Source organism: Cervus elaphus, chromosome 20 (assembly GCF_910594005.1).
Source record: "Cervus elaphus chromosome 20, mCerEla1.1, whole genome shotgun sequence".
NCBI lineage: Eukaryota > Metazoa > Chordata > Mammalia > Artiodactyla > Cervidae > Cervus > Cervus elaphus.
Window position 1 is genome coordinate 114,461,114 of NC_057834.1, and position 13,948 is coordinate 114,475,061.

General features: G+C 34.8%; 1 protein-coding gene across 3 annotated transcripts in view; it reads right to left on the minus strand.

Moving 5' to 3' along the window:
• ZFYVE9 (zinc finger FYVE-type containing 9) overlaps positions 1-13,948 on the minus strand; it is a 176,329-nt gene that overhangs the window by 51,423 nt on the left and 110,958 nt on the right. For 2 of the 3 annotated variants that reach the window (XM_043878349.1, XM_043878350.1), the window contains 4 exons: positions 13,053-13,229; positions 11,237-11,406; positions 6,038-6,158; positions 1,407-1,529 (listed from right to left, as the gene is read on the minus strand). In XM_043878349.1, the coding sequence (XP_043734284.1) occupies positions 1,407-1,529; positions 6,038-6,158; positions 11,237-11,406; positions 13,053-13,229 (591 nt within the window). The remainder of the gene's footprint in view (positions 1-1,406; positions 1,530-6,037; positions 6,159-11,236; positions 11,407-13,052; positions 13,230-13,948) is intronic. The other variant, XM_043878351.1, reaches the window with a different exon arrangement.

The window sequence follows — 13,948 nt, forward strand, 5'->3', positions numbered from 1 at the left end:
AAAATAAAACATACCAGTGCCTCTGGCTCTGAGCAAACACTTAGATTGGATTCAGGTTGTGGCCTAAAGAAAATATATTTTGATGTACACTTACTGAATTTAAACTGTGATTGAAAGAGTCTAGCTATTTATAGTCTTTCCTGGAAGAAAGTTCCAGATAACCAGCAAGAGAACTTTTACTGACTTCATCCTGTAAAAAGTGGTGAAATAGATAGCTTTTCTGGACTAATTACTTCCACCTCTTCACTTTAAGGCTATGCAGAGGCACAACAACACAAGCTATATGTAGTTCAAAACAATGTTCAGTCCATGATACTTTTATTATTTGTACTTCAACACAAGATTCTCAATGGAATTGAAAGAGGGTTCAAATAAAATTATGGATATCATGATATAAATCAACACTAATAAAAGATCTTTCTTTCCCTCTGGGAATTGTTTCTTTATATACCAAACAAAAGGTGCCCAATCCAACTATATTAAGATGGTGCATACTTAAGGAATTCTAGACTAGCTATTTTCTAAGTATATAAACTATATATGGTAAATTGAAATTACAAGCAAATTATTTAAAATTTTGATCCTAGAAGGAAAGGTGGCAAGCATTAGTGACTAGCGAAACACACAAGGGTGTGATTAGCAAACAAACCAGAACTGCATTTCATGTATATAGAACCTCTAAAGAATTTAGTACATTGGTGATTCTGGTTTTCAAGGACAACTTAAGACAAATATACAGTGAGACTGGAGGACTGTTCCCCAATGCTTTCTTCGTCTCTCCAAAACTCTGCCTATTAACATTTATCCAGGATAAGTGAATTCTCCGTTTTCCAGTATGATCCTGGAATCAAGATTTGAAGTTACTGTCCTCTCTCTCATTCTGTTGCCTAAGAAGCTAGCACCAGGAATTGAGAAGTTTCTTCTGAATCCTAACTTGTGATACACTAAAGTTTTACTATGTGTTAGTTAACACTACTCCCAAATAAGGTTTTGCACCATGATTAAATGTTCCTGAGATTTAAACCTAGCATGTACAAATTGATCCCTCTGGATAATTTATCCACCTCTAGTTATCCGAGTGGTGAGTTGTGACTTGGCATACCCATCTCAGGAAGAACTTAACTCAGAAGTTCCGTTTGGCTTTCCTCCATGGAGAATTCACGTATCTCACTCCTTTGACTAAAAACAAGAGTCTCAGTCCCACAGTTGTCCTCAACGATATATAATTTATTAGAAACCAACTTCTTCGGTACCCAGTTTTCATTAAGATGTACTTCTTCAGCAACCAGTTTTCATTAAGGATTTATTTCATTAAAAATACTTGTGTGTAATGAATCTAAAAGCTTTATTATCTATGACTCAGTACCTCATTTTAATTTAAAAAAAAACACAAAGTTTCAACTTACAATTTACAATTTTAACCATTGACAACAAATTTGCATTTAAAACAAATACAAGTGGGTCAGGGCCACCATCCTCCAACTGCTGCATTACTGAAATCTGTGATGGTTTCTCTTCCACAGCATAGTCTGTAAAGGGAGAAAACAATGTTAAGAGACTGGTTAAAGAGACAAATCAAGAGAGAAATCTGACAGAGGAACGGCCTCATCATTAATAGGAAAAAAGCAACTGATTTACAGATAGGCAAATACAGGTTTGTATCTGCTAACCTAGTGTCATATTACTAGCGCCCTTTCATTCGCAAAAGTGATCCAGTCCAGTTTGGATGGTAACACAGTTATCCTATGCTTAGACGTCTCCACACAATGGTTTATATCACAGTCTAAAAACAACCCTTTGATTTAACAAAAATCCTCCAACCATCATAATAAGAATTTCACATATGACATGTTCTAAGACCAACATATAAAATAATCTGCGATACACAAGGAAGTGGTAATATACTAGTTACCGCTGGAAAGGATGTATAGCGGTTGAAACAGAGGGGAATCCTACTTCTTACTCTATATGCTTTTGTATCGTTGAGATTTTTTACCATTAAAAGTCAAACTTTAAAAATGTACCTAGAAAGTAAAGTATCATAAGTGACTGGTTTTATGAAAAAAATGCCTCGAAGAATAAGTCAAGAAAGAGATTAGTATACATATCACCAAAATCAGCAGGAAATCACATATCAGATTCTTAGCATGACAAGTTAATACTTGAGGCTGCACAGAACCCCTCCCATTTAATCTTTGCAAGCATATTATGTAAAATTCAGCCACACCATTTTGAATGATGGTAGTCCTCTCAGCTTGAAGTCAAAACCCTGGGTAATAACTATTGCAGAATCTACAGACAGGGGGACAGAATTAAAAATTCTAAAAGCTGCATATTGTTCAGTGTAAGTGAAGTCACTCAGTCGTGTCCAACTCTTTGTGACCCCATGGACAGTAGCCTCCACCAGGCTCCTCCGTCCATGGGATTTTCTAGGCAAGAGTATTGGAGTGGGTTGCCATTTCCTTCTCCAGGGAATCTTCCCAACCCAGGGATTGAACCCAGGTCTCCTGCATTGTAGACAGACGCTTGACCATCTGAGCCACCAGGGAAGTCCATATTGTTTGGTCTTATATAAAATGCAATGAGGGATAGCAAGATAGAACAAAGTAACACCATTTCTCACTAACCAATAGAAGCAAAAATGTATTTTGGAAATGTATATCCTATCAATGAAAATATTTATTGAAAAGAGAAACATTAAGTGATTTAAATTTTAAAAAATTTTTTTCCACTGGAATACAAAATAGCAAAATTCTGCTCAGAGATAGTAATATGGTTTAAGGAAGTGAATACACATAACTAGTTGCTGCTTCTTGACAAGAGAGGCTTTGACAATTAGATTTAATGGATGTAACTTTTAATGAAAACACAATCTTAATTAACAACAGAAGCCAAGTTAATTTCTTATTAAGATTTATTAAAATAACCCAAATTTGAAACCTAAGTGGCAAATTTACTTACAAAAGAATATTTTTAGATGGCTCTAGTAAAGAAGCTTTATCCAATCAAAAGAACGCTTAACTTTATGTGAAAGTTCATTGTTGAAGCATCTGAGATACAAGCTGGATTTGACAGTATGATACATTCAGCCCAGCACCATGACAGGAACAGAAGACACAAACATGAATTCAGACTGAAGGAACTCATGGTTTAGGTGAAAGAATCAGACCTATACAGTATGTAAATTACAGTGAAAAATGTGTTAGTATAGTAATAGTCTATAAGAATTTCTATTTAAACAGAAATGAGGATGTAAAACACTACTACAAAGACATCCAACGTAGGATTCAGAGAAGTTTTCCATTAATATGGATTTTGAAAGATTGAGGAGTTATTCAAGGAGACTGGCATATAGCAGGGTATTCTATTCTAGATAGAAGAAAGGAAAATAATAAAAATATTTATTACATGCCTACTTTGTACCAATTTTCTTATTATATATTTTCAGGTATGAAATCTAATTTAAATTCATAATGATACTTAAGTACGTATAGTTACATAATTTAAAAGAAAACAAAAAAGTAGGAAAAGGATTCAGAGAGATAAATGACTTGCCCCCTGGATCATAAGGGCTTCCCTGGTAGCTCAGCAGATAAACAATCCACCGGCAATGCAGGAGACCTGGTTCGATTCCTGGGTCAGGAAGACCTGCTGGAGAAGGGATAGGCTACCCACTCCAGTATTCTTGGGCTTCCCTGGTGGCTCAGTTGGTAAAGAATCAGCCTGCAATGCAGGAGACATGGGTTTGATCCCTGGGTTGGGAAGATTCCCCTGGAGAAGGGAATGGATACCCACTCCAGTATTCTGGCCTGGAGAATTCCAGTCTGGAGAATTCCATGGACTGTATAGTCCATGGGGTTGCAAAGAGTAAGACAGGAATGGGCATCTTTCACTGGATCATAGAGCTAGAATGGACTGGTACTGGAATTAAAACTCGGGCTTTTCCAGCTCTTAATAATTAAGTCCATGTTCTTCCCACTATTGCACACCATAAGAAAAAGCATGGAAGTATGAAATGTGAACATTGAGAAAACAGCAAATAATCTGTATTATGCCTGTAAAGTACTAAGGTGCTGGCTGGAAATAGATAAATTGAGATAAGGTTACCAGGAACACTATACGTCAAAGGAAGTAATTTATATTGAAGGCACTGGGAACCCATTGAATTTTCTAAGCAAGAATAGTATATGATAATATCTATGTTTAAAAAGATAACTGGACCTATGCAAGATTATAAGCTTTTGCATCACAAAGAAAACCATAAACAAAATGAAAAGGAAATCTACAGACTAGGAGAAAATATTTGCAAATGATGCAACCAACAAGAGCTTAATTTCCAAAATATACAAACAGCTCACACATCTCAGTAACAAAAAATTATCCAATCAAAAATGAGCAGAAAACCTAAAGAGACATTTCTCCAAAGAAGATATACAGATGGCCAACAGGCACATGAAAGAAAAGATGCTCAACATCACTCATAGAAAAATGCAAATCAAAACTACAATGAAGTACTACCTCATACCAGTCAGAATTGCTATCACTAAAAAGTCTACATATAACAAATCCCAGAGAGGCTGTGGGGAAAAGGGAACCTTCCTACACTGTTGGTGGGAATGTAAATTGGTGAAGCTATTATGTAGAACACTATGGAGATTCCTCAAAAAACTAAAAATAGATTTGCCATATCATCTAGCAGTTCAACTTCTGGGTATATACCTGGACAAAACTATAATTTGAAAAAATGCATGCACCCCTATGTTCAGAGTAGCAACATTTAAAATAGCCAAGACATGGAAACAACCTAAATGTCCATTGACAAATGAACAGATAAAGAAGATACGGTGTGTATATATACAACGCAATATTACTAAGCCATTAAAAAAAAAAAACGTGAAATAATGCCATTTGCAGTTACATGAATGGACCTAGAGATTACTATACTAAGCGAAGCAAGTCAGAAAGAGAAAACCAAATAGCATATGATATCACTTATACGTAGATTCTCTACAAAACTGAAACAGACTCACAGACATAGAAAATAGATTTGTCATTGCCGAGGGAAATGGGAGTGTGGGGGAGGGTTGGATTGGGAGTTTGGGACTAGCAGATGCAAACTATTATATATAGAATGGATAAAAAAACAAGGTCCTACTGTATAGCACAGGGTACTATATTCAATGTCCTGTTACAAATCATAATGGAAAATATATCAGAAAGTATACATATGTGTGTGTGTGTACACAGACGCACACACTCACACACACATACATATATACACACAAACACATGTATAACTGAATTACTTTGCTGCACACCAGAAATTAACCCATTGTAAATCAACTGTACTTAAACAAAATAAAAGATAACTGGCACCAATGTGCAAGATTAAATAAAGGTGAGGAAAACTGAAGGCAAGGAGACAAGGTAAAAGACTAGAACAAAAGTGAGGAAAGATTATTGGAAAAAACCATCTCCTGAAAATGTACTGACTGGATGCTGATCTGGATCTATCAACAAGAAATTTTCACATAAAGATAAGCATTCTTTTGACTGAGTAGTACCTTTGCTTCTTACCAGGGCTCACTAAAAATATTTTTTAACAGAAAATTGCTACTTATGTTCTGTGCTCTCCACTTATTATATATACATTTCTGAATATGTATTCTACTCAAAACAAAAAGTTAAATGAATATACTGACTGTATAACATGGGTCAATCCTAGAACTATGAGCAACTCTTCACAGAGTATTATATGCTTTGGAATACAAAGAAAGAACTGCCAATAAGCTACATTTACATTACAATTAAAAATAATATATCCTTTCAACAAATGAAATTATACTATAAAAACATAAATATATTATCTAAAACAATCACTAACAGCAACAGTGCTTTTCATGGCACTTAATAATCACTTTTTTGTTGCTAGAAAAGAGAAAGGAGGTTATTACTTGAATTCTCTCTCATTCCCTTAATTGGAAGGCAACATTTTGCATGTATAACTATCCCTGTTTAAACATCTAAGTCCACATACCTCCTTTTACCCCAGTGGAGATGAGAATGGGAGGAAGACCATCTTCAGGAATAAGGTTCATTGCACTGCCAACAGGACTTCCGACCTGAGTTATACTTCCAGAGAATAGAGAAATATTCGTCTAGGAAAAGTAAATTGGCATAGACAGCATTACAGAGAGTTTAAGAATTTGGCAGGATATAGTCAAGACTACAAATGGGAATTTAAGTGAAAACTTCAAATTCATACTTTTTGAAATATAGCATAAGATACTCATTAACCTGTGGGTCTCAAGGGCTGGGCTTAAACTATAAACGAAAATGTGAAAATTTTTACAGTTGTATAGTTTCTCCTTTTGGCACCATCAAATCATAGTAATGAGAGAAAGCTTCCTCTACCAAGGCTTCTTTTACCATAAAAGAAAAATATTTTTTAAACCAGCAGTGGCAACAGAAACAAAATTTCAATATTATCTCATACTTTCTGAACATTTACACATTTGGATCTACTTAAAGTCTTAATGATAGGCTTTTTCAAAGTAACTTTGAGAATTGGGGTGATGGTTATACGACAATGTAAATGTAATTTAAAATGGCTAAAAAGGCAAATTTTATGTTATATATATTGTACTATAATGTAAAAAATTAACTTTGATAACATACAGTTTTCATTTACTTTGTAATGAAATTAAACTTCAAGTTCTTTTTTCTTTGCATCAATATGAAGGTCACATTAACTAAACTTAATAAAGTATAATGTTGCAGAATACATCTTGAGTGGGTTTAAATCCACTTAATTAACAATTTAATAGAATATGCTCAAAGAGCTATTAAAATGATGCTCTACTCTCTATATTCTTCACAACTTAAGCAAGAAACAGAAGCTTTAAGCACTATTTACAGTAGCCAAGATATGACACAGAAGCAACCTAAGCATCCATCTAACTAACAGATGAATGGATAGAGAAGATACAGCTGTGCGCGCGCACACACACACACACACACACACACACACACACACACACACACACACACACACACACACACACACACACACACACACACACACACACACACACACACACACACACACACACACACACGGCTTCCCAGGTGGTGCTAGTTGTAAAGAATCCACCTGCCAGTGCAGGAGACATAAGAGACACAGGTTCGATCCCTGGGTCAGGGAGATCCCTGCAGGAGGAAATGGCAACCCACTTCAGTATTCTTGCCTGGAAAATCCCATGGACAGAGGAGTCTGGTGGGCTATAGTACATGGGGTCTCAAAGAATCATGCACACTTGCGCACGTGTGTACACACACACACACACACATATACACACCCACACAGGAATATTACTCAGCCATAAAAAAGAATGAAATAATGCCATTTGTAGCAACTTGGATAGACCTAGACATTATCATACTAAATGAAGTAAGTGAGAAAGACAAAAGTCACATATTTATATACAGAATCTAAAAAAAAGTAATACAAATAAACTTATTTATAAACCAGAAATAGAGTCACAGACTTAGAAAACAAACTTTCCCTAAAGGGGAAAGGAGGAGGTGATAAATTAGGAGTTTGGGATTAACATATACACGCTAGTTTATGTAAAATAGACAAACAGCAAGTTCCTACTGTATAGTCAGTATCTTGTAATAATCTATAATGGAAAAGAATATGAAAAAGAATATATAAATATATAATAAGCACAAATGAATCACTTTGTTCTACACTTTGTACACTTTGCTATATATAATACAACACTGTGAATCAATAATACTTCAACTGTTAAAAAAGAAAGCTTTAAAAGAGTTAAAGAAAAAGCATATAAAAACTGTTTAACATGTTTAAAAATGCTTATAGCAGCTTTACTCAAATAGCCCAAATATGGAAACAATCCAAATGCCCATTATAGGAAAACAGATAAACTGTGGCATAGCTACATGATGGAACATTACTCAGCAATAAAAAATATTTACTTTTGATGCACACACCATGAATAAATCTCATTAATTAGAGTTTAAGAAGCTAGACACAAAACATTATATACTATATTTTTCCATTTATATGAAATTCAAAAACAGGCAAAACAAATCTGTGGTGATACAAGTCAGAATAATGTTTATTTTTCCGGGGGGGTGGGGAGAGGGAAGGTATTGACAGAAAAAGGGCATGAAGGAAACTTCTATGGTGACAGAAATATGTGTATCTTTACCTGGGAGGTGGTTACATGTGTGTGTGTGTCTATATGTATATATAGAGAGACACACACATATGTGTATGTTCATCAATGTTTTCCTAAAGATTAATGCTCCTTAAGTACTTCACTATATATATATATAAAATACTTGAATAAAGATTAAAATTATTAAAAAAAACCCAGGTGTTAACATATTTTTGTCTATATTAACTATAATTTAGGACTATAAGTTTTTAGTGGGTTTTTGCTAAAAATTTTGCAGTGTTCTCAGGACACCACCCTATAATGAAATTTGGAAAATTTTATTGGCTAAACATTATTGATCTAAAGGGCTAATACAGGAAACAAAGTAACCTAATCCAACTTGTTATTTAATGATGCATAAATCCACCTTTTAATATTATAAGTAGTAGTCATCTGGCCTCTACTTAAATATCTATGAAAAGAAATTTGTTTCATTTCCTGAGCATCTTTTAAATAAGTGCCAGGCACTCTACTAGATCATGAAAATGAAAAAAATATATTCAACTCTGGCCTTAAAGAATTTGTTTCCCTTCATTTTATCAGACAAACATTAATATAGAGTATTGAACATTGTGAGAGCACAGAAATAAAATAACTAACTTGTTTTAGTTTCTCTTAATGACCTGAGTTTTGTTTCACTAAAACAGTCATTCACTAGAGCTAGCTCATTCATTCAAAAAATTTATGTTTTAAGAACCTATCATATAAGTTTCATAGAAAGAAAAACACTATAATCTTTACTGTATAATCACTACAGTTATCGCTGATTCAGGTAAGATTGTCTCAAAGGGCAGTAAGACCTTGAAAGACTATAGGAGAACAGGACACCCAGAGTCTCAAAGTATCACCCTCATTTTACTTTTTAGTTGCAAAGAGGAAAAGCTACTTTTGCAGTGGACATACACAAGAGACATCAATTTAACTAATTATCAAACTGATACTTCTTGATGTGTTCCAGTAAAATGACCATCACTTATGATAGTATCATTCTTGCTGAAAATATTTAATCTGAAACTACTTATGAGGGCAAAAACAAACACAAATTAAGGATTTTATGCCAAATATGGCCTACATGCTTCAAAAATATTAATGATGTGAAAGACAAAAAAAAAGTGGGAAAACTGTTCTCAATGAAAGAAAATCAAAGAAACATAACTAAACAGAACTGTGATCCTTGATGGAATCCTAATTTTTAAAAAAATATTTTAATAAAAATTATATATATAAAATATATACACATACGTATGTATAAAGGAAAGAATAAGAACATCATGGAACAACTGGAGAAATCTGAATATGAATGATATGTTTGATAATAGAATTATGTGTTAAATTTGTTTCTCATGTAATTGTACTTAAGTTAAAAAAAAAAATGACTTGTTCTCAGGAAACATAAGCTGAAGTATTAAAGTGACAAACTGTAACTAATCCTCAAATGGTTCCTCAAAAAAAAAATTTGTGTGTGTGTAGAGGTAAAGTAAATGTGGCAAAATGGCAACAACAGGTGAATATGGATGAACAGTATATAAGCGTCCACTGTACTATTCCTGCAACTCTTCTGTGGGTTGAAATTTTTCCACATAAACAATTGGAGAAAAAATAAATTTTCTTGACAAAGTCATTTATTAGATACAAAGAAGAATCAGTCCTAGTTCTTGCTATTGTCCTCTGCAGCCATAGAAAAATCCCCCAAAACAGAAATACTTGAAGACAGTGATATGGTTTACTGTACTTTCATCAAAAAGGAAATTTAGCTCTGTATGTCAATAAATTTAATCTTAACATGTAATTTCAACTACAACCAAATCAAAAAATCATGTAAATTTCTAGAAAAATATTATAGAACATAAATGTAAACAAACAGTAACCATAAAAACTTGAAAAGTAGCAACATTATCCAAATTCTGATCCTCTTACTTTATTTAAAAAAAAAAAGACAAACACACATAGCTGGAATTAATCACCTTATTATAATCTTGACTACCATATTAAATGGGCAAATAGTAATAATATCGGGGCCCACTGTATAAACAATCCTATGTGTATACTTTCTAATTATGGCTCTAGGTGGCTCTATTCTTTCACGGACTCAAAAATAATGAAGATAGTATTTGTCCCCTTCTGAAAATAAACCCCCAAATTGTGACCAGTATATCCTATAGAGACAAAGTAAATGTGACCACACAGTATGAGCTCATTTCCTCAGATAAACTAATCTTTCAACCATTAAGTCAGTGGATTTTCAACTTATTTTTAAGCTTTAGAATCCCTTTTTAAAAATCTTACATGGAAACACTACAGGTACACCAGAAAAAAGCAGAGATACTCAGACTGAAGACAAAGGACAGATTAATTCCTCAGCCATCTTCCTATTTCCTGGCCCTTCCTCACCACGGCAATTTCTTGGAGGCTATCACAGAACCTGGGGAATATGCTTTTAAAAAGCTTGTGTATCACGGGACCAGGGTTTTCCTGGTGCCTTGACAGCAGAAGAATCCGCCTGCAATGCAAGAGATGCAGGTTCGATCCCTGGATCGGGAAGATCCCCTGGAGGAGGACAAGGCAACCACCTCCAGTATTCTTACCTGGAGAATTCCATGGACAGAGGACCCCAGCAGGCTACAGTCCACGGGGTCGCAGTGTCAGACATGGCTGAGTGAACACACATGTATATATGTACCAAGGGACCAAGATTCCCTCCAGCACAACCTCTAGCAACAGTGGTAGGCTGAGCTCACCCCAGAACAACCTTTATAAGAATCTTTCTCCTGAAAAAACTTGCAAATATAGAGCAACAAAACCAACTGATTTTGCCACATTTATTTTACCCCTAAATGCACAACACAAGCAGGCACACACATATGTACGAAACTGTATCAAAAGTCTATAGGGTTCCACAGAAAGGTCACTCAATCCAGAAAAAGGCAAGACAGAGGCAGCACAATGCTGAGAAAAGAAAGTACTCACTTTTAGTTGTTTTATTTTCTTACCTCTGCTGGTAGAGGACTGGTGGTTGCTGGCTTGACTGGGTCGTGTGCCACAGCCAGGGTTCCTGCAGAGGAAGTTCCATTCATGGTTAATTTGGCTGCATCAGCAACTTCTCCATTAGGCAAGATCCCATCAGCAAACCAAACTCGCCTCTGCTCTCTGGGCTGAGCCACTTGAGGAGCCAGAAAAATAAAACAGGCATCACTGTGACATTGGTAGGGTTTCTAACACCAAGAAGAGAAGGTCACCAATTTCAGATGTACAAAGAAACCACTATTTAGCATTTTATAATTATAAACGTAATTGTGACTGCATAAAAGTGGTTATCAGTTAATAAAATACACATTTAAATATATTCCTTACTTATATAATCCCTTAATTCTATAATCTTTAAACACAGTCTTAAAGATTTAAAACACTTTGCTTTAAAATATTAAATATGCCTATGAGTCACATACTCTGTCCTGTTAACACAAACAGATAAACTAAGGAAAATGTTTGAAGTGCATAGGAAATAAACATCAGGGGGAAAATATCTAGAAATATACATCCACATCTCCAGAAAGTATGAAGTTTCTGTAGGAATAAAGTATCTATCTGGAAAAGTGATACAGCATTTTGAAAGGGCAAAAGATGCCCTGAAGAATGTTGAAGAATCATTAACTAATAAAAGAAGAGCTGGCACAGATATGAAAGAACTGGGAAGCAAACTGACCAGATCTTTGGCTGAAGTGTTGCTGAGAAAGAAAAAGACTGATCTGGCAGTGTGAAAGTAGCCTGCATTTTAGTAAAAGGATGGGGAAAAGCTGGAAAACTAAGTCCAGAAAAATGATCTCTTCAAATCCAGTTTTGAAAATCAATTCAAACAGTGAAAACAAAGAGAGACAAGGGAAGAACAACAAAAACAACAAAAGAAGTAAAGAGGATAAAGATTTTAAGAAAGAAAACCTGAGCTCATAAAAACACAAGGAGAATGACTAAGGGATGATCTGAAAAGAGGAGGAAATGGGGAAAAGTATGATAATGTCAATAGAAGTTTTTGGTCTTCAAAAGGAGAGGAGGGCTATTTAGCAAGGGGAAGGGAATATTGCTAGACAAAAAAGTTATAAAATTAATGAGAGAAGACAGAGTTTAATTACCAAGGGAGATTCATTGACAAGATCATTTTAAAGAAATAAATAATTGCTATTTTTGCTATTCATAATCCCCTGAACTTAACAAAGTGCCTTTCATCTAACAATACTATTATCAAAAAGATATAGTAAACTAAAATAAGTTGAGTCTATAATTTTCCACCTATCATATGATATCATCAGAATTAAAGTTTTGGATTTTATAAAGATCTGTGCACCTAACACAGTATTTTCATATTTTTATATGGGTAGAGTTTTTAAAATGGCAATATACATTCCAAAAATCGATACTAGAATGGGCTGCTCAGAAAAAAAGAATTCTCATTTTTATCACTTCTTAAAGTCCTACAAAGAACACTAAGGTAGGCATGAGGCTAGAATTTTTCAGGCTGACTTCAAATTCTTCAACTCTTCAAGAAAAGACAAAGTAATTACTCCATTCTTAAGTGGGAGAGGGTATTGGCATATTTTTAGAGGTGCCTCCAAAATATCAGGCAATACAATATTATTCCTTATTTGCCCAGAAATAGTCTCAAGACATTTCTCACCTTGTTCTTCCACTTTAATAACCACCCAAAGGGACTTATCTGCAGTGTGTTAAAGACTTGTGATGTAAAATCACATCAGCACCTTTTCAGAGGAACTTGGTGAGGAAAAAGAGAGAGAACAGCACATGATCCCCTACCTTCTGCTCCAGGGTGCTTTAAAACTCCCACAGGTACCATCACAGTGGGAGGTGGAGAGCTCAGGGCTCCTGAGGCCTGAGCTTGCTGCAAGGGAGGGATAGTAGAACAGTATTCAGCAGGATTGTTAGGGTTAGGGCTCTGGCTTGAGGCACTCATCATGTTCTCCCAGGCTTGAGCTAAAGCAAATACAGACACAATCAATGTGAATGGATTGCAAAATATGGACATCAAGACCTCCACAATATTGGATAAATAATGTAGTTCCTCCTCATTAACACTCATAGTATGTCTCTCTTCCAGCTAATAAAGGTATTAAGGAGATAGATGATTTTATTCAGTAAAGGAGACCATGTAGTTAAGTAAACTATTTGGAAGCAACAAATAAGAATTACATGATACTTCTGATACAGCCTGATAGCAGACCAGTCTTGAGGTTAATGATAGGCTCCTGGCTCCTTTAAAAGGGACCACACATTACCTTAAGAGGGAGTAAAATAATTTTAAACTTATTAAAAATTTATAATTGGGATAGCATTTAGACATTTCTGGTGGCGGGGCAGGTTTAATATTTAATGCATTAAAAAAAAAAAACCTCAGGGGCTAAAAGACCAAAACTCTGTTGTATGATATTTTTTGTTTCATTTCTAGATTTTTAGGCTCTTCTCAGCTGAAGTAAAATCTCATTTGAAAAATTATGAAGCCTAAAGCTCAGAAGAAAACATCTCAACATTTCTGTGAATTTTGCTTTTGTGCAATCATTACCCTGTGTAAAAGTATACAGCAAGAACACCATTTCACATCTCTGGTGTGTCTCAAAAGCACAGGACCCATTTGAACATGAAAATGTGCCAATATCATACAAGTGCCATCAACCAGTATGAATGATCACAAATGT